The sequence below is a fragment of the Macrosteles quadrilineatus genome, unplaced genomic scaffold, assembly GCF_028750875.1.
Source record: "Macrosteles quadrilineatus isolate MER2022 unplaced genomic scaffold, UCM_ALF_1.0 Scaffold_6__1_contigs__length_79288215, whole genome shotgun sequence".
Classification (NCBI taxonomy): domain Eukaryota; kingdom Metazoa; phylum Arthropoda; class Insecta; order Hemiptera; family Cicadellidae; genus Macrosteles; species Macrosteles quadrilineatus.
The window spans coordinates 42,097,999-42,119,354 of NW_026542599.1; the positions used below are offsets into that span (position 1 = coordinate 42,097,999).

A 21,356-nucleotide genomic window follows, 5' to 3' on the forward strand; every position below is an offset into this window, starting at 1 on the left:
AATACGGAGAACTTGTATCAAGCAAAGGTCCTGCAAAGAAAATTATATTCACCTTATAGTGGTATAAAATAAATATCACATTCTTGAATAAAATTGCTTAACTATACAATATTTAGTATTAAACATTATAATGTTTCAGGTATGTATACGTGAAACTTCCAAAATAGTAAGTAGATGGAGTAGTTCTCTTAAATAATATAACTAGTATTAATATGTATTTAACAGCAATTTACCTGCCAACAGTCCTTCTATTCAGAGATTTTCATTCTACTTCTTCATTTATGTTCTCTTTAAATGTTTTTCCTGCAATCTGGTAAATTAACTGAAAAGTTAAATCAGCTTTTAATCTGCATTAGAAGTATAGGTTAGAGGTAGAATGGTCGCGGATTATGAATACATTATCCAATGCCAATACATAATGCCAAGGGGCATGTTCTCATATAGCACTAGGTTTCCCAGCACGTACTAAAGATGGCTATCACATACATGTGTTATTTGGCAATCTGGGCCGTACAGCTAGGCGTAGACTTTCGCAGAGGTTTCACATATTTTAGAGGTCACATAACATTGTAGTTATTGTTTAATATGTGAACAATATTGAAGTGTGCTAGTGATTATAGAGTTTTAAAATGGCCAATTGTTCGGCAAGTATGTAAAGCGTTCCTAAGGGTCATTGAAGTATTATATTGATATTAAAATTTTAACTCTAAGCATTAGTGTATGTATTGTAATATTTCGAAACAAGTTTTACTTTTGTTACGTGACAGTACAAAAATACATCAAATAACACTTGTAATAAACATATTTACATATTGTTTACTCAGAAGACGGTAAATACATAAAAAAAGATCATAAGTGGTGATCAATTTCAATTGAACACCTCAACCTTCATCAGACCCAATAGGTGAATTACACCACTTACCATTTTTTATATGTATTTACCGTCTTATGAGTAAACAGTAGAAGTTTAAATATATTTAATACAAGTGTTAGGCTATTTGGCGTTTTTTTTCTTTCAGGTAATTTAATAACACGTATGTTGATCCAAAAGAAATTTTTTTTATAACCATTGAATCACTTATAATTAATTGAACATATCAAAATCCGTATACAAAATCGTCAATGAGTATATAACAAACGAAAAAATTATGGATGTAATAATTATTCAAATAAAATTGACCATCTTAAATAAAACTTTGAAACAATCTGTTTTCTTTCATCCTGCTTATATATAAAGGAATTGTACTAAACGGTATAAAGATACAGTTTTTTTTTTATTTTTTTTATTTTTTTTTTATTATTTTTTTTTTTTTAGAAAAACTATGTATTTAACTTTTACGCCACTGCATAATCAGTAACAGTGTTTTAATTACATTTCCAAAGCTAGCCAACTCGTTGAACTGCGTAATACTTACTAACTGTTTTATATTTTACCAATATGTAAGCCTTATTTATACCAAAAATTATATGGCTAGTAACTTGATATACCTCTATTATTGTAAGCTAATCATGCTGTCAAACTATAAGTTACAACGTCCCACTAATTACCAGCCTAACCTAATTCCCCATGCATCGCAATGTAGTTAATAGATACGGTTATTAGGCCAACAGCAAAACGAGCTAGATAAGAAAGATTAATAGAACATTTAAATAATACGAACTGTATAAAATAACTAAGATAAATAAGATTTTCACAAAATATTAAAATACAACACTAGATTTTGAGTTGTATTTTTTTTTTTAAGAGAAGGTAAGGCATTTTTTTTACAAATGAGTTCATAAAAATATTAAAGAAATTGGTTTTGTCTTTTGCTGACTCTATCTGCAGTTTTAGTAATATAAAAACTGAAACACATTTATTTTATGTTAAATCTATAAATATTTTGAAATACTTATCAAGTATCAAGTAGGGTTGGGTTTTATCTTTAGATTTTTGTACATACTAATAATAAACAAAGCAAAACATAATCATTAAATCACGTACTCCCTTTGAAGTAGGCCTACTAGTTGGTTAATCTTGTAAAATTAAACTAATAATTAAGAGTTGGTTAGAACTATCGTTTAACATTTTCGCTAGACCAAATGTTTTTCAAGTAATTTCATTTGTGGGCGTTATGTTATTATATATTTTTAAATGTTGTCACTGAATTAAATATGCATTCCAAACAATGTCTAAATCACATAAGTATTAGGTATAAATTTCGAGATATTAATACGTGAGTTTAGCATCACCTGTATTTGAAATGTATTGTTCTGGTAACACAAAAATACAGCATACGCTACGGGGGGAAGCTATACGAAAGAGTACCATTTACTAGTTTAATTGGCATGTGGGTTTTCGTTATTCAGCCAACGTAATGTATTCTGTGTGTTTTAAGCATTTAACTCACCATCCTTAAATGCCTACAAATATATGCATTTAATTTGTTGATATTTATGGAAGAATATACAGGGTGTCTTGTAACCATATGAACAAACTTTGTCACGTTATTCAGCATGTCAAAAGAAACAAAAAATGTAATATACCATGTGTCCTGTCTCATTCCATTTTCGGTATATATGTCTGTATGTGCTTTTTACAAAAATTCTCATAACTTATTAACTGTTTGAGCTACGGTGTTGAAATTCTATATAAATGTTTATCTTATAGACTACTATGTTTGTGCAAAATTTGAATAAAAACGCTTTAACCGTCAAAAATAGTGGTTTTTAAAAATATGTTGTAAAATTAACGGTTTTCATTAATTTTTAATCAAATATTTTAAAATTCACCATTTTTAAACGGCTCAAGAGGTTTTATTCATATTTTGCACAAACATAGTGGTAAAAAAACAACAATTTATCACCTCACATATAGAAAGCTTGTCATTTTAAAAGCTTTCAAACGAATCTTTTATTAACTGAAAAGTTCAAATTTTATAATAGTAAGTGTAACTAGACTATTGAAACTGTAATGCGGCCAAATATTGTTTACATTTATTTAACATTACTCTTAGTATATTCAACGATTGTATTATACTAATTACGGTTAAGATTGTACCTTAAACAGAGCATTTCGTCCGTTGGATAATCTAAAATTCCAAGTACAATAGTCTCATATCCAGTCCTTACCTATGGATCAGGTTATCTATGAGACATCGGTATGATATGATTCACTTAGAAAACACTATATGGCATTAGAAATTATTTTATAAACAAAATCAAGTACATCAGTTGAAAAAAATTGTGGCCATTCTTTAAAACTAGATATATTTATGTAATGTAACATTACGTTTTATAATTTAAATTCAAGAAACCTTTTATCTCTTGAAACTATTAAAGGGTAAAGTAGAAGCCAGTTATTGAGGAAATTCCTTTTATTTTATTATAAATCGACCATGATATTAGAGTTGAATTTAGTACAGTTATGTCAAGCTGAACATCATTATTTAGACATAAAATATCTGGAAACCACAGAGCAACCAATTAAGATGCCCGGTCTGACTACAAGAATTAATTCAACGTCAGATTTGAATATCGTATTAAATCCGCCTGACACAAAGTCTTGAGTGATAATAGTGACAAGAAATCCTATAATTAGTTATACCTCTTTGTGTTAACAAGTATTAAAGCCAACCAAGAGTCTACTTGAAATTTAAAATGTAGAATTAACCGTTAAAATCATTTAGAAAGTGAAAAAAAGAGTCAGATTGGAAAGGAAAATGTATAAGACGTCAGTGTGTTCTAAGCATTATACATCTAAATACTATACAATCCGATGTGTAACTGACTGGGGATACAAATTCTAGACCACTTCTAGATGAGCTAGAGACTTGAAATTTTCGGTGGTTGTAGGTCTAGTGCCCAAACCACCCATAAAATTCCAAAAAGTCGCATTTTCAAATTTTAACCCCCCCGAAAATTCGAATTCCCCCCCCATGTTATTCTTATGGGGAATAACATTAAAAATGGCCGACTTTCGTGTTCCCATCTGAACCACTTAGAAACGTGCTAGAGACTTCAAATTTGCGTAGTATTGTAGTAAAAGATCTTACATTACCGGTGGAATATGCAAAAGTCCCATTTTCAAATTTTAACCCACCCAAAAATCCAAAACGGCGGACCTCTGAAAACGAAAAAACACTTTTTTTTCAACCGGATGTAGCTCGAAAACGGTAAGAGCTAGAAAAGATTTGACAGTATATCCAGGAACAGGAATTAAATTTTCTACAAAACCCTCTTAGGCGTTTTCAGAAAATCGCACTCCTTAAGCTTCAAAAAACGCCCTACTTTCAAAATTTTGTAAATTTTTTTCAAATTTTTATCGGTTTTTGCTATGTTTTCGTACCTAAATAATTATTTTTTGCAAATATTATTAATGTTTCGTATTCTCCTTAGTTTACTTTACATTTCACCCTTTACATGTATTTTCGTAACTTTACTCCTTGACCCCCAAAAACTTAATTTTAATGTGAAAATTTGATTGGTTTTTACCGGTTTTACCAGCCCCATGTTATCCTTATGGAGAATAGCTATGTAATTTTAATACTTTGGTATGCTCATCTGATTAGTTTAGAAACGTTCTAAAGACTTTAAATTTTTGTAGTATTGCAGTATGGGATCATCCGTTAATGGTGGAATTTGCAAAAATGCCTTTTAAAAATTTTAACCCCCAAAAAAATCCAAAATGGTAGACGTATAAAAACGAAAAAACACGGTTTTTAATACCGACTATAACTAAAAAACGGTAATAGCTAGCAAAAATTTGAAAGAATCTTCATGAACAGGAATTAAATTTCCTACAAGACACTATTACGCGTTTTTAGAAAATCGCACTCCTTCACCTAAAAAAAAAGCCCCACTTTCAAATTTTGGTAAATTTTCTTCAAATTTTTAACGGTTTTTGATAATTTTTCGTACATAAAAAATTTTTTCTTCAAATATTATTAATGTTTCGTACTCTCCTTAGTTTACTTTACATTTCACCCTTCACATGTTTTTTCGTAACTTTACTCCTTGACCCCCAAAACGCGTAGGTCAGTAACGCTGTATAGTCATTTGGTTCTCGCTCTAATTTTTGCTAATGGATTTGGCTACCCATGATTAAGTTTCACTGTCACTTCTTCCTATTTATTGGACTTGTTATTTTGGCGATTTTGCTGCAATTTTCTGTAAGCATGGAATTCTCTTGCGTTGCTGCTGGGTCGTTCCACCAGGGAGATCCCAGATTTACCGAGAGCAACAACGCTCAATGCATGGCAAATGCAACCTGTGCCCTCGCATGGCAAGCATTCTGCGGCGGATTCAGTACCAACGCTATTGACGCTATACTCATGGCGGGCGATAGCTTGTATACACTATCTCGCCGTGAGCATAGCATCACTAACCGGTATCTGTTCCCTGAGGACCTCGCCAGGCACTTCGTGGTTGCACACCATCGTGTTACCATCGAAGAAATTTCTTGTGTTTGGGACGGGTTGTATCCGTTACGAAACGATGGCCTAGATGAGGTGACCTCTTCCTTGTCTTCGGTTTTGGAAGCAGCTATGCCCGGTGACTCCGTTGATAGCGGTTTTTTGTTTACGGGACAGTTGGTGACAGTCGCTTTTTGGCGTTTCCAAGGGCGGCTGTACCTCTTTGATTCCCACGCGGTAAACGAAAACCGTCGTCGAGACATTGATGAGGCGAGAAATAAGGCTAGGGTGTTCGTCTGTAATAGTTTTCGTTCTCTAGCTTCCCTCATTTTGGTGAATTCTGCGTTCGTCGGTGGGCAGTACTCCGTCACAAAAATAAAGTTTTCCGTCAACGAAACTCAAACTGTCCACACGGTCGACTGTTCGGACAATGACTTAACTCAGTTATCAGAATCTGCCTCTGAGACAGTTGTTCAGAAAACCAAATGTCCTGGTAGACCAAAAACAATAAAGCGTGGTCGTCCAAAGCTTTTAGACACGACCCGAGAAGAGCAAGTGGATGCGGCGAAGAAGAAGTATAGGGAGACGCACGCTGACAAACTCCGGGATGACAGTCAACGTTACACTCAAACCCACCCTGAGGTGCACCGAAAGGCTGTTCAGCAATACGACCTGCGTAATCCCGGTGCTTCTGCTGAGAGAGTTCAGATTTTTCGCCTGAAAAATCCGAAAATGTCTGAACTTCGCTATATGCCCGCATCACTTGCTCGGTCCGTAGTCAAAAATGGCCCCATGTCTGTTTGGAATGGGGAGCCACTCAATGAAATACAACCATACAAATTAAAAAAAGTCAGTCTCTGGGTTGACGACGTTTACAGATGTCGTCATTGCCAAGCACGGCTCTTCGAGGAGGAGAAGAATAGAAAGCAATGGTGCTGCGGGGAAGGAGCGTTCAATGTTCTCGACATTCCTCCGTTGCAAGAACGCTTTTATTCCGACCGTCTCTTCCTGGAAAGAGCCCGTGCGTACAACGACCTGTTTGCTTTCTGCGCGCTCGAAGTGTCAGGCGGGTATCGTCATCCCAGTGGTCTTTCTTTTTTCAAGATCGAGGGAAGAATGTACTACCAGGTCTACAATCTGGACGCCCCAGGACAAAAGTTCACCACTCGTTCTGGGAACGTTCAGTTTGTGAATCGGTCCCGCCTGTATATTGACGATGGCGAAGAGCGCCGTAACATTGCGATGGGTAGATCGCTTGATGCCGAGATCATCGACGGTATTGCTGATTTCCTGTCTAGGGAAAATCCTTACATTGAGCATTACCGTCGATTGAGCAACGAGCATTCCGTAACAGCTCACTTGGCTTTTGAAGTAACAAGCAGGTCTACCCATGGCCCTGTTCTCGGTGATCGGCAAACAGGCGTCGAAGTGCACGCCGTGCTCAGCAATGATGAAAACGACACTGAGCCCCGGAGACTGACTATATGGAAATCCGGTTCCGATAGACCTACATTTATTGATCTTTTACACCCCCTAATGGAACCTTTCCAATATCCCCTACTTTACCCGCAAGGCACTGTGGGATGGCACGTTGGCCGCCTTGATAACAAGGGTGCCAAACTGACTCAATTTAAGTACTCGCGGTGCCTCCTACTTTCTGAACCTCGCTTCTCTCACCTAGGCCGTCTCTCACAAGCTTGGCAGGTTGAGATGTTCGCGAGGTACGAGGAGGAGAAACTGCGTTACATTAAGTTTACGCAGCTGAAGAACACCGATAGTGCCTTGCGGGTGGGGCCGGTTGACGAGATTCGGAATGCACAGCAGGTCTTGAACGACATCGCTCGTGATGAAACCGTCCAAGGCGAGGGTGGGGTGCAGGCAGGAAAAGTCTACCTCCCAAGTTCGTTCACCGGGGGGCCCAGGTACATGAAAGTAAAATACGAAGACGCTATGGCAATCGTATCGCGCCTGGGTTCCCCCACTTTCTTTTTGACGTTTACTTACAACGCGACTTGGGAGGAAAACAAGAAAGCTTGCCCTCGTGGAGGTACTCGCAGTGACCCTAGCACTGCTTGCAGAGTTTTTAGGATCAAACTTCTGGAACTTCTCCGAGACCTGCGCAGCGGAGCAATGTTTGGACGCTCTGTCTATATCGTCTACGTCATCGAGATGCAAATGAGGGGCCTTCCTCACGCCCACATTGTATTCAAGATTGACGGCGACGGACCAGTTCAGGCGTCCGAAATTGACTCCATCATCCGCGCGGATATTCCCTCGGAAGAAGAGGCCGGAGGCCGACTGAGAAAGTTGGTCCTCAAACACATGATCCACGGTCCATGTGGTAATGATCATAGGACTGACTTTCTCTGTTGGGACTCTGCAAAGGGTTACTGCACCAAATACTTCCCCAAGCCCTGCTGTGAAACCACCCACGTCGACGAGAGGGGATTCGTCCAGTACAAGCGAGATTATACCAATCGGGGGACAATTGTATCACGCAATAAGAACATTATCGTACATGACGGTTGGGTTGTGCCTTATAATCCCGCACTGATGTTGAAATACGAGGCTCACATCAATTTGGAGCTGGCGTCTACTCGCCGCGTGATTAAGTACCTCTTCAAATATCTTATGAAGGGAGGATCTCTCCAGAACGTCACAGTTACTCCCTTCAGTAAGCAAGATGATGAGGTACAGCATTACGTGACGAAGAGAATGGTGGGTGCCAGTGACGCGTGCTGGCGTTTATTAAACTTTCCAGTATCAGAATCTGAGCCGGCTGTTGAATGTCTTCCCGTCCATCTGGAGGGCAAGCAGTCCGTCCTGTTTAGACCTGGCCAACTGGCAGAGGCAGCCGCTAGGAACAGCTCCAAACTCACCATCTACTTTGACCGGCCTCGTATTTCACTGTTTGGCGACCTGACTTATCAGGGGTTCTATGAAACGTTTGTGGTTCATGTCAAGCGCCCAAAAACTGCGGAGATATACGAGCACCCCGATGGCGTCCATTTTATCACTGCCCGACAGCGTGGCGAGAAGGTGTGCAGACTGTTTTGGGTCTCACCGAGCAGGACAGAACAGTATTACCTGCGTATCCTGCTTATGACTGTATCTTGCCGTGGTTATGCCGACCTCCTGTCCCGCGGTGGACCAAACTGCCGCACTTTTCAAGGGGTCGCGCGGCATCTTGGCTTGGTGCAAGACGAACAGGAGTACCACTACGCACTGCGCGAGGCCGCCACTTTCATGACTGGCCCGAGACTTCGTTCTTTCTTTGTGATCCTCTGCAACATGGGGGCTCCTGCAGCTCTCCTGTGGGATGCTTTCCGTGATTCCATCTGCGAGGACCACATAGAGCGTAATCCTCTCGATGTTGAACTGGCCTACAAGCTAGGTCTCATCGATATTGATCGGAGTCTTCGTCGGCAGGGTTCTTGCGTCGCAGATCATGGCCTCCCCGATGTACACGATGACACGACGGAGTTGGGCAGAGAACTGCTCTTACATGGTGAAAATCAACAGAGAGTGTTTGTGGAGGAGTGGGTGCCAAAGCTCTCTGAAGATCAAAACCGCGTATTTGAGTACGTTACCTCCGTTCTCAATGCCCCTGCCAGCGGAACGTCGTCGAAAATCATTTTTCTTGACGGCCCGGGAGGCTATGGGAAGACCACTCTGATTCGTGTCATTCTCGCATACGTGAGAGGTTGTCGTCAGGTTGCACTGGCAGTCACTAGCTCTGGGATCGCCGCGGGTAACATGCCTGGTGGAACTACAGCTCACAGCATGTTCCGGTTGCCACTCGACTTCGGTGACGGCACCGGCTTTTGGAACATCACCAACGGCTCCCAGCGAGCAGAGCTCATCAGGGCCGCAAGGCTCATTGTCTTTGATGAGGCCCCGATGGCACATCGGTTCGTTTTCGAGGTTCTTGACAGATCCCTGCGAGACCTCATGCGTTCCAGTGAGCTATTCGGTGGTAAAATATTCCTCTGTTGTGGCGACTTTCGCCAGATCGCGCCTGTCGTTGTAAACGCTCGTACTCCAACTGACATTGTTTGTGTCTCACTTCGGGCTTCCCATCTGTGGCAGCATTTCAAAATTTTTGCCCTGACAACAGCTCATCGGACTAGTAGTTCCACAGCCTATTCCGAATTCCTTCTTAGGGTAGGCAACGGAACTGTCAGTTCGACCACTTTCTTGGAGGGACGGAACGAACAAAGTCTAATTCCGCTGCTCGGGATTAGACAAGTGACGTCTTTGACTGATTTGGTCGATTCCGTCTTTCCCGCAAACGTCCTACTCGACTCTGATATGTGTTCGCGACGCGCAATCCTCTCGACTCTGATAGTGAACGTCAAGGAGATCAACGACCACATCTTGAACTCCCTCGACGGTCATCTGTACGAGCTGAGGAGCGCCGACACAGTCGACAGAGAGAACGACGATGGCCTGGATGTCGACGTTCAACTCCTGAACACGGCTACTGGCAAGGGCGTACCAGACCATGTTCTGCGGCTGAAGATCGGTTCTGTTTGCCTCATTATGAGGAACCTCAACATCGCTGAAGGACTCGTCAACGGCACTAAAGTCATCGTAATCGGCATCACCAACCGCCTGATTACAGTGAGACTTCCCGGACAGACGCAACCTATCGGAATTCCCCGGATTACCTTTACTTTTGCGTTTGTCGAGGGTTCGCCGTTACGTGTTCGTCGACGTCAGTTCCCACTGATGTTGGCCTATTGCATGACCGGACACAAGAGCCAAGGTCAGACAATAGATTCAGTCGGTGTTGATTTACGGACCGATTGCTTCACGCACGGGCAACTATACGTCTTGCTCAGTAGGGTCAGACATCCAGACCATATTGTTGTTCTCGTACACCCCGAACGTGTCCGAGATGGAATCGCATACGCAAAGAACATCGTGTATGGCGATCTCCTTCTCTAAACCTGATTTGACATTAGCAGTAGGCTAGGGGATCTGCTTAATCAAAACTCCCCGTTGTGACTTGACAACATCAGCAGTACGATAGGGGGCCTGCCTTATCAAAAGTCCCCGTTGTTGTATAAAGTAGTTAGTAAAGTTTACTAACTTGTACATTTGTAAATAATTGTAAATATGGTTCCGACGTTTCCTGGCCTCCCCGTGGCGGAACTGGATATGCCATAAATTGTATGGCTAACCGACAGGGAAACAAACATTACTTGATCTATTTTCATAAATATATACATGAATATCTACTATAATCTATTTAATTCATATGATACTTTACTATTATCAACTTATTCACTTATCAATCGACATACTAATCAATCTACTCATCTTATACAACAGTTCTCTAATTTGTACATTTGTAAGTAATTGTAAATATGGTTCCAACGTTTCCTGGCCTCCTCGTGGCGGAACTGGATATGCCATACAGTTTGTGGCTAACTGACAGGGAAACAAACATTACTTAATCTATTTTCATAAATATATACGTCATGAATATCTACTATAATCTATTTTCTATTTACATCATATATACATGAATATCTAATATAATCTATTCACATCATATAATACTTTACTATTATCAACTTATTAACCTATCAATGAACATCAATATAAATTTACTTATCTTGTACAAAAGTTTACTAACTTGTACATATTCAAATAAATGCAAATATGGTTCCGACGTTTCCTGGCCTCCTCGTGGCGGAACTGGATATGCCATAAAGTTTATGGCTAACCGACAGGGAAACAAACCTTACTTAATCTATTTTCGTAATTATATACTTGAATATCTACTATAATCTATTTACTTCATATAATACTTTACTATTATCAACTTATTAACTTATCAATCTCCTCTAATAAATTCATGAAATCGTTATTACTTTAATGTCGATTTTTACTATAACGAACCCTTCTCTCCTCATATTATTACTTCCTTTGACCAAAAACTCAATTGTAAAAATACTTGACTAACATACTCACTTACCGCAACTTAAAAAATGATTTTTTTATGAGGTGTTCCTTAAGCTAGAAGTTATCTTACTCAAAGTTAACTTATATAACTTAATATTGACGGTTTCACTTCTTGCTTTGTTACAACTTAACTCTAATCTACTAATGACGACTAACAGCTAGGGGGCCTGGGGGCGGAGCCCCCAGCGAGCCAAAGGCGAGTAGACCTATATACAGCCTGGCCAACAACACAGCCAATATATTCTCATTTTCCCTACGAAATTACGAAAAATTATTCTTATCACGAAATGTTTAATTCGAAAATCAAGACAATTACAGACGTTTTACATTAATATAAAGACAATATTCGAAATAATTAGGTCTTACAAATAACATTTGTCATATACACTTTATTTTCAACTTAAGGTTTTCCGAAGATCTATTATGTCAAATAGGCTAAGATCGTTAAAAGTTTGTTTGTATTCTTGGGAATTTCTTTGTGTTAAATATGTTGATCAGGCAAAATATAGGGCAGAGCATAGATATCACTAACAAACCTTTAAGAGTAAAACTAGTTAATCATAGATTTGAAGGTAAAACACGAAGATAATAAAGAAAAAAAAATTTTGTAATTTTGAGGAAATTAACGCTTATTTATTTCTAAGTGGTTTAAAATCCAATTGGCTGGTGTGTCAACTAGTTTTATGTCACAATGGACCATCATCAGGCCCTTTTAAAGCCCTTGTTAAACCACAAATTGTTTCTTGGTAACTCGGAGGCTACCCTAATTGTAAACCATATTTATTTCTCTTCTAGAATATAAGTTAGGTTCAAAGCAGTTCACCTTCATAGCGTACTTGCAATTGCCTTAGTTTGTAAAAAAAAATATTTTGAACTAATAACACAACAAATTACACTTAGAACTATTTGTTTAAAATTTACTATTACAATACTAGATCGTAGTTACATAAACAGAAAAACATAATCGTGGTTACAAAGTCTCTTGAAATCAATAAAAATTTTATAATTATCAGTAAGGACAAAATTTATATAAGTTTTAATATTTCATAATTGCTTTACACCACTATAACTTATTTCTCCAACTCAGTTTTTTCTTGTGTTTCACCCTTTAATTGAGATATTTTATTTCAATTTATAATAATTTAATGATTAATTTTGTATATTTTGTCAAAAGAAATACTTTTAATTAAAACAAACTGATTTAAACTAATGCGTATTCCAATGGAGATTCACCTCGTTCACTCTCCTGGAAATTAGTTCTAATTCATCCTTTATCACACCAGAGTGGCATTATGTACCGCTCTAAAAGCCTGAACTAATTGGGTTCCAGTCACTGAGGAGGTATATTGTCTGACTTGTGTGAATGATTGAATGGAACTCTTGGAGTCGGAAAGGTATCTATACGCTATTTATCTATAGGTATCTATTTTCTATACGTTATGTGTGTCTTATAATTACATGGAAACAAAAATATCACCGTGACAAAATTTTGATTATTTTTAAATAGTTTGTGTATCCATACACGTTTTCTTAATGTGAACAATTTATGGAATTAATTCCTCTTATATTAATACATTCTGTATATAATTTTGTTTACTATAAGAAACGTGGTGCATGGATCGTTGTATATATTTTCATAATGTGCTCATTTAATTAAAATAAAATCATATCACATAATTTTATAATGATGTTCATAAACCCAATATAAATAAATTAAAATTTACAAAAAAAAATACTAGTAGGTTTCTATGAAAAACATCTTACTGTATATGCAAATTATATGTAGAATACGTCTATTGGGAGACGGTCTTACTCCTTAAGCGGTTTAGATCAAACCCTGCAATAATATTAACTAGATACATTATTTTATTAGTTATTGAAATAGGAGTGTCTTTAACTACCAATAAGTAGGCTAAGTATAAATAACAAATACCAATACAGAACTGAGCTAAAATAGTTATATATACCCTTGAGAGATGAGCAACTCAAATATAGCTCAACTAACTCATAACTCATATAATGAAGCTATAAGTTGAGAAATAAGCAATCGTAGGACTTTGCTTAGTAATAGCTGTTGTTTCTCTGTGTTTACTTGATAATAAATCGCTCGTATCTTTTGTCTGTAAACTTATGCTTTATTGATACTTGGCTTTAACTTAGCAGTGTTATAGAACAGTTTTTACTTTGAATAAATAGAAATTTAGTTTAAAATTGATATGAATCTCAGGCGTTATATACCAAGCACTATGGGTAAATTAACTGAACGTGTCAAAAGCGATTCGTGTGAAATGTTGTGATGTTGTGATTTTACATTGATCAGGATCGATTTGAGTGGGGTTGGTGTATGAACACAAGTGATTTAGGAGTGGCCCAACAGTAATTTGATTTGTGGTTTACGGGTTGAAAGTGGTTTGGGTGCAATTGTGTAGGGGTCTATGATCTAATCAAATTAAATATTTTATCAGCAAGTGTTTGCCAGCTCGTGTTTTACGACTAAAAGGTTGGTAAGATATTTGTGTGGTTAAATACAGTATTTAATGCAGTATTTAAATGCAGCAATGGTTTGGTATAATTTATTTCGCTTGTAAAAGCAATATACAAATACCCCCGCCGCAGCAAACCTGCCGACTAAGCGAATTTCCATTTGTCTGAATTGATTTTCAATTAAATATATTTTAATAACATTAGGTTTAACGAGTACCTAGGTTTGCTGCTATAAGAAAACTAATAAAGTGTGTTTCTTGGTAAAATATTGATAGCTTAGTACAAAATAAATAAATTTGCCGAGTTTGATTAAAATATATCTATAAACAAGCAAACTACAACATTTGACAATATTCTCCATAAGAATAACATGGGAATTTTAAATTTTCAATTTTTTTAATTTTCTCTGTTACTAATAATCGAACAAAAATACACTTGTATACTAAATTATTTGTTTTTTTAAGCTCTTTAAAAAGGTCTGAAGAGAAATTGGGAAACTTTGTGTTTTGAGGGTCAAAAATGAGAAAAGCCAATTTTTACCCCATAAAACCCCCCGTAAAGCCCCGTTCCCATGGTCCGATCGTGCTGGTTCGCGAACTCGTTCAAGTTTATCCCGCTTTACACCTTTAAACCAAATTTCATCAAAATCGGAAAAATTACTCAAGTTATCGCGTTCACGGACGTATATATATATATATAAATCTATATATATATATACATTACGACGTATTTCCGGGTGAGGCGTTCGGAAAATACGCGAGTCCGGTTTTGACCCGGTTGCCGGATAGCTAGTCGCGCTGGGTTGCGGTTCCAGGGGTCGAAATGTCTAACGAATCGACAGTAAAGGGCGGACTAATATTCTGAAAAGAGAACGGATGGCTCAGACACAGGGTATGAGATATAAAATCTCCAACAATCGAGCCCACGTTATCATCATTGCCATATTTGTTCTCTATATGGAAAGAAAGGTGCGCTGCGGGCGAACCACAGTTCGGGACGGAGTGCTGTGGGCGAACCACAGTTCGGGACGGATTGCTGTGGGCGAACCACAGTTAGGACGGATCGCTGTGGGCGAACCACAGTTAGGACGGATACGTCGATCTTGGGGAACGGGAAGAAGCTAAGCTGCAAAATATGATTATTTCACACAAACACCTACAATACAGTTAAATAAAAACACGCTCACACTAGTTATCGCTGAAACTACAATCACCTAAAATACCGTTATTCAAGTCACACACGTATTATAATAGTCACTACTATACTGCAACACCTGATATATAGTTATATAAAGCACACAAATATTAGTAACCTATTTACACATGCTGTGGGCGAACCACAGTTAAGGATCGGGGAGTGCTGTGGGCGGACCACAGTTAAGGATAGGTTATTATTGCTAAGAGCTGTGGGCGAACCACAGGGAAATATCGCTAAATACAGCTAAATGCTGTGGGCGAACCACAGGGAATTATCGCTAACTATGACTAATTTCCGTGGGCGAACCACAGAAGATTAAAGCTAACTAAAGCTGATTGCCGTGGGCGAACCACAGAGGATTATCGCTAACTACAGCTAAGTGCTGTGGGCGAACCACAGGGAATTATCGCTAGCTAAAGCTAAGTGCTGTGGGCGAACCACAGGGAAAAGGAATTAACGCTAACTATAACTAATTGCTGTGGGCGAACCACAGGGAACTAAAGCTAACTAAAGCTAATTGCTGTGGGCGAACCACAGGTAGGATCGGAGGATGCTGCGGGCGAACCACAGTTAAGGATGGTTTACACAGATATTTACACAGATCACACAAATAAGCTAGTATCTCGATTATTCCATCAGAACACACGTCTTGATGTCACACAGTATTTACGTGTTTAAACTACAGATAATTCGTCACACAAAACGTTAGATATCTTCGATTATAATCGTTCAGTTAATAATTTAAAACCACACAACACACAGTAAATAAGACTACAACAGCTAAATGGTTTCCTCGTATGTGTGAGGATGAGAGATACGGTAAATTCATTTGAATGTAATTATTGTTCAATCGAGTTCAGTTACTAATAACATGTAAAAGTATCGAATTATGTGAGAGGCAAAATGTCAATGTATAGCTGCAATGATGTTAACTCTTGATCAATGCTAAATATACTGAAAAATTAGCGCAAGCAAGTTTTACGTTAAGCTGACTATCAGAATATTCAATGAAACTTGATCTTGTACTAGACTTGAACGAACGGTACGACAAATGTCTATTTAAAGCAAGGTGATGACTACCTTATACAGAGTCGTCGTACTTGGTCCTCGGAGACCCGTGCGTGGTTGACAGTCGTGACTCCCTGACTCGACTATCAGGTAACGTGAAGTCTGCTCTCTCGTGTCCTGGCCTTGACTGTCTCGAGGAGCTGCGTATGGTGCAACGGCCGGGGACGACGCAATGGAAGCCGCCGACTCAAACGTTGGCGGGATTTACAAATTTACTTTTGTGACATTGCATTGGTGCTAAATCGGCTCCTTATACAAACAAATGTCATGGCGAAATTTAACATGTTACAACATATATAAAAATTTGAACGAATGGTGTTTTTGGCCTCTGGGGACATCAAAATGAAAAAGTAAATCGGTCCCGGGTCTAGGTCTTACCGTGCCACCTACGGTAATAGCTACTTCCCTATAAGGAAATTCGCTAAAAAACTTACGAATTATTTACAATTTATTTTGGCTTTTATTTTTTAAGTATAAGGGGTTTATATTTATTGTTACGGAAATTTTAACCTGGCAATCCACAACATATTATATTTATTTTGCAGTAGATGGTAAAAATCACTTGTTTATAATAGCCTAAACTTGCCTAAACATTGTTTTGTCAGTTTGTTTAAATTAAAACAGCTGATTGCCAATTTTATTTTAGATTCTAATTTACAAAAAATATATTTATTTCTCTTAAACCAAAGTTTGCAAACAATTGCCTCAGTACTTCGGGGATTAAGTTTTGGCAGAAGAGAACCAAGTAAAATAACTAGTAATTATTTTATCGGAACTTTTTTCTCCTCTAAAAAATTGAGTTCTTCAGAAATCTTCAGTGTAATATTTACCCAATAGTAACAACTGAAGTTTTTCCTTTTGTACTGTGTATTGTAATTCGCTGGTAACTTATACTGTGGATGGCTTGTTTTAAACACATTTATAAGTCTTTTGTTTACGTCTTCCTTGTTATTTCGTTCAACCAACATAGTTACGAGGCAACCCATAAGGCCAAGTAATTTTTTATTTTATTTTTAAGTTTATGTATTATGTCTTATTTCGAGTTTTTGTAAGGAAATATGAATTTTCCTGAGGTGGAAGGCTGTAATCGTTTTAGGCCTATAAGTAATTAATTCAAAAATTTAGTCAAATTCCTTCCAATGGAATTGGAGATAAATATTACAGGCGGACAGACATACCATCATGCATAGCTCGTATAAGAGTATAGGATAAAAATGAAAGGTAAATGATAAATATTGAATTTCAGTTAAATGCTTTATTATATTATATAATGTCAAATTACAAAAGCATGTTAAAATACGCTAAACTTTCACAGTTAAGAAACGTGTTTGACAGATTTAGATTATGAATCTCTACAGCTATATTTTTAGGTTTATTTGAAAGCCTGAGAAATGTATTTTAATATCTAGGTTTTGATGATAACCACTCTTCTACTTATATACGAAAATCATTGTTTTACTGTTAAGTATTTCTCCCCTCCACTTTTCATTTGCATTCAGGTTATCCGTAGATATTCTTCTATTTATCCGGTATAAGATAATCCTAAAGTTGGAGAAGGTGTAGATGTAGATGTAGTAGTTTGAGTAGATGGTGTAGATGGAGTAGTTGGTGAAGTCGGTGCGTATGTCGTAGTGTACGGTGCTAGTGTAGTTACAGCATACTTAGTGCCTCTGTTGATATACAGACATCTCTGTAGTTCATACAGTGTTTTGTCAGCCTCAACAAACACTCTACCAAGTATATGGTCTCCACACGGGATAGAATAGTTGCTATAAAAACTAGCCTCGTACCCTTGCAGTATCCCGATGTCATTGACTATTGTTGAATTCAACTCTGTGATGTTGAGTTTGTAGCTGTTCAACTCTACGTTGAAGCAGTTGTAGATCGTCTGTTCAGCGTAGATGTAACCTTTGCTGAAGCAGGTGAGGATGGCAACATTCCCTGTGTAAGGGAGGATTTTGTTAATTTGGGAAAAGTAGTTGTTTGCGCGAGCGAGGAGAAATTTGGTGTTGTTCACGATCTCAGCGTCACACGCTAATGCTTCGGATGCCCCTGAAACATAAATTGGCGATTTAAAATGCTTCAATAATAGTGGTGGTAAGCAGGGGGTCAGTTAAGGAGTATTACGGAAGGGTGGATATGAAATTACCACTGATTGGCATTCAGGAAATGCTTAACGCTGACTTTGTGCCATCACTTTACGTCTGTCTCGCCGAAAATTACAATCTAAGTATATTTCTGGGTAACACTAGATGCTGGAAGTGATCTTCCTAAGCTTATCATTTATGAGAAAAAATATGGAAATAAACATATGCATATTATGTATATCTATGAAATTTATTGACTTGTTCAAACACTGATTAAATCCAACTTCAAGTTTTATATTGTAGTTAATTAACACGTCAATTCAGTTAATTGAAACCTATCTACTCGAAAAATTAAGTTAATTACCACGTATAGTAGAAATTATACTTATTTTTAATACCCCCTCTATTATTAACTATGATATTTTTATTTTCTTTCTTTTGCCTACGCCAGTGGTTTTTTATAATAAAAAGTCAATTTAAACATTTTGTGGATGTGTCTGGAATTGAACCCTCTCGCACCAAAGTTAGAGACGCTAACCATTTGAAATTGTTTTTTCAGACATATGAGTAAATTCATTAATCGACATTAATAATACTCAAATAAACAAAGTTATGATAAATATAACGGTTTCAATTTCTTTTTCATTTTTTTAAACTAACTTCTGAAAAAGCGTTTTCTTAAAAAAAGTGTCTGATTTTTCTGAAAGAGTATCGTGAACGAGATGAAATGTGTAGCCTATTAGAAAGTAAAGTAGGTTCCTAAACAGCCTGCCTAAAATTTAGTATTGAATTTGATTTTAATCCAATATTCATGAACAAAATAAATTAAAATATGGGCATTATCGGTACGAAATCTGAAGGTCGACCTAAAAAACAATGTCTTACTTACCAACATCAAGGGACTTGTACAACGCAGAATAAGCCTCGGTAACACAGTCTGCGTCTGCAGGATTGTCTGATGACGTAGAAGATATGGTGTTAGAATATTTCCAAACATTCCCAGCCAGTCTGTTGTAGTAGTAGCCTTCGCCTCTGGACTCAATCACGTATTTTTCCAAAGCTCTCTTCTGCAGATCGTATGAGTAGATCATCTGTTTCTCAATAGTAGACACTAGACGACTGTTGATGGCCATTGCTAACCAGGTTTGTTTTTTCAAATCGTTTGAGGTTATGTATTGGTTGAATTCTGAGGTCTGAAAGAAGATATGGTTATTAAAGATTAATTTATAATAATAAGAAAAGTATTCGATTGATAAACCGAATTATAAATTCCATATGCCATAATCTTATTTTGATAACTTCGTAATTATGAAGTTTATTTTGATTTTAATTCGTATATTTTTGTTTGTAAATTTATTATGAGGGTCTATATTATTTTCTCAAGATAAGTAAACAATGTACTGTATGTTTATCCATGAAGTGATTTAATATAATTTAATAAACCTCAAACCTGTTTACCTAGTAATTTAGCTGGAGATCAATGTTTTCACTATTAAATCCCAATAATAATTCTAGTAACTAAAATCAAAATAATAAGTAAATACGTTTCGAGGAAGGTGACCACTGTTTTTAAGACCAAAGTAAACCTTTATTATTTAAAAATATCTGGATCTAAACTCAAATTCGTTGAACATAAATTATTATCTAAAAACCACCATCGTCTTATATAAATTGTCAGGGTAGGTGTGAGGCTATAGTGCTCGCCTTCAAATCTAAATATTGCTGTTTTAATTTCCTTGCGAGATTGTTTTAATTCCTAGTTTTCCATGTATGACGTTAGATAGTATAAGACAAGAGATAGGAACGTTTTCTTACAAAAAAAAAAAATATTGGAGGAATATATAAACGCGAAACAAACTGTGTTTCTTTTTCCAGAAATATATTGGTTGGCCAAGTTATCCACAATCATACCAACCATGTTACTGGGAAACTGGGTACTATATTTCCAAGTTTAAGTTCTACACCCAAAGGTCTCTTTGCCCCCCCCTTCTTAACTAAGCTTCCATTTCAACTCACCAACTGCTCCTCATAAGTAACCGAGTCTACATTCTCACTCAGCTTCGCACACTGCACCAGCATGCTGAGGAACCTCTTCCCTTTGATGACGACCTCCTGAGCCGCGTCCTGGGCACAAGTAGCCACTGTGTCAATAAACACCCCCATAGCCTTACTGGATATGGTGGTGTACACGTCTGAGCAGGTAGTATACCCTAGTGACGCGACTGTGCTGTTGGCAGCGCTGAAGTAGTTGTTGATCCAGGAGTTTACACAGGATTTGAGTCTACTCCAGGAGTCCCTGTAAAAGTAATGGCGAATTATTTTAATCTGGAGGTGTTTTAAGTTTAGTAGGAGTAAAACATATAAGACCCGATGAATATATGTGCATCTAATTTAATAATTAAATCTTCTGTTGTATAAAAGTTTTTTTTTTATTAGTATAGTACGTTGACATTTCATTTAGGAAACTACAGTCACCAATAGTGGTGGGTCATCATGACGTGTATTTTGGACTTACCCCTGATAACGTAATATAAAATAAATGATAAGCCTTTTTCGAGACATTCACTACAGTAATGGTGGATTCATAGTGTATGCTTAAAAAAACAGAATAAACAGATCTTCTACAAAAGTGTCACAACATTAAAATAGCAAATTCTGTAGCACTATACAGCTATAACTTTTGAAGTACTAATGAAAATGTCTCTATCAAAAATTGAAGAAAATATATGAACACAGTAACACAATATAATATAGAAAGCTTATAATATGTTATAAACAACGAGTATAAGTTCACACTGTGTATATTTTTAATACTTTGCTTAATTTTACTCTCAGGCCCTAAAGACTCTTGAAACATATTTCATTTAGATTACGGTAGTTTTTTTAAAGCAGATCTAAATCATTTGCTAAATAATTGAACTTAATTTTTGGCTGGCTGAAATCACAATGTTTTAGTATTGAAAGTATATAACTTACTTGTTAGGATATGTACGAGCACATGTGTCCACGCCAGCCAGTGCCTTTGCATATGATGTGTTGTAACTGGAGAATATCTTTGCCCAGGAAATAGAAAGTCGACTTAACTTGCTCGGGACGTCATTCACGCAGTCTTGAAATGTTTCTGAGGCTATAAAGGGAAACACCTTGGTAAAAT

General features: G+C 37.2%; 2 protein-coding genes across 5 annotated transcripts in view; one reads left to right on the forward strand and one right to left on the reverse strand.

Annotated features, from left to right (window-relative positions):
* LOC128996837 (very low-density lipoprotein receptor-like) overlaps positions 1 to 21,356 on the forward strand; it is a 335,698-nt gene that overhangs the window by 25,945 nt on the left and 288,397 nt on the right. The window lies entirely within an intron of this gene.
* LOC128996838 (uncharacterized) lies at positions 17,481 to 19,386 on the reverse strand. Its single transcript, XM_054422339.1, has 2 exons — positions 19,092 to 19,386; positions 17,481 to 18,167 (listed from the first exon to the last, which is right to left on the reverse strand). Exons 1-2 carry the CDS (start codon positions 19,333 to 19,335, stop codon positions 17,638 to 17,640), a joined length of 774 nt encoding a protein of 257 aa, XP_054278314.1. The 5' UTR covers positions 19,336 to 19,386; the 3' UTR covers positions 17,481 to 17,637.

Bases quoted from the DNA above. Each gene is read 5' to 3' on its own strand.
- LOC128996838 (XM_054422339.1), bottom strand. From the start codon at position 19,335: ATGGCCATCAACAGTCGTCTAGTGTCTACTATTGAGAAACAGATGATC. The intron at 18,168-19,091 runs GTAAGTAAGACA...TTTATGTTTCAG, and splicing joins GTACAAGTCCCTTGATGTTG to GGGCATCCGAAGCATTAGCG.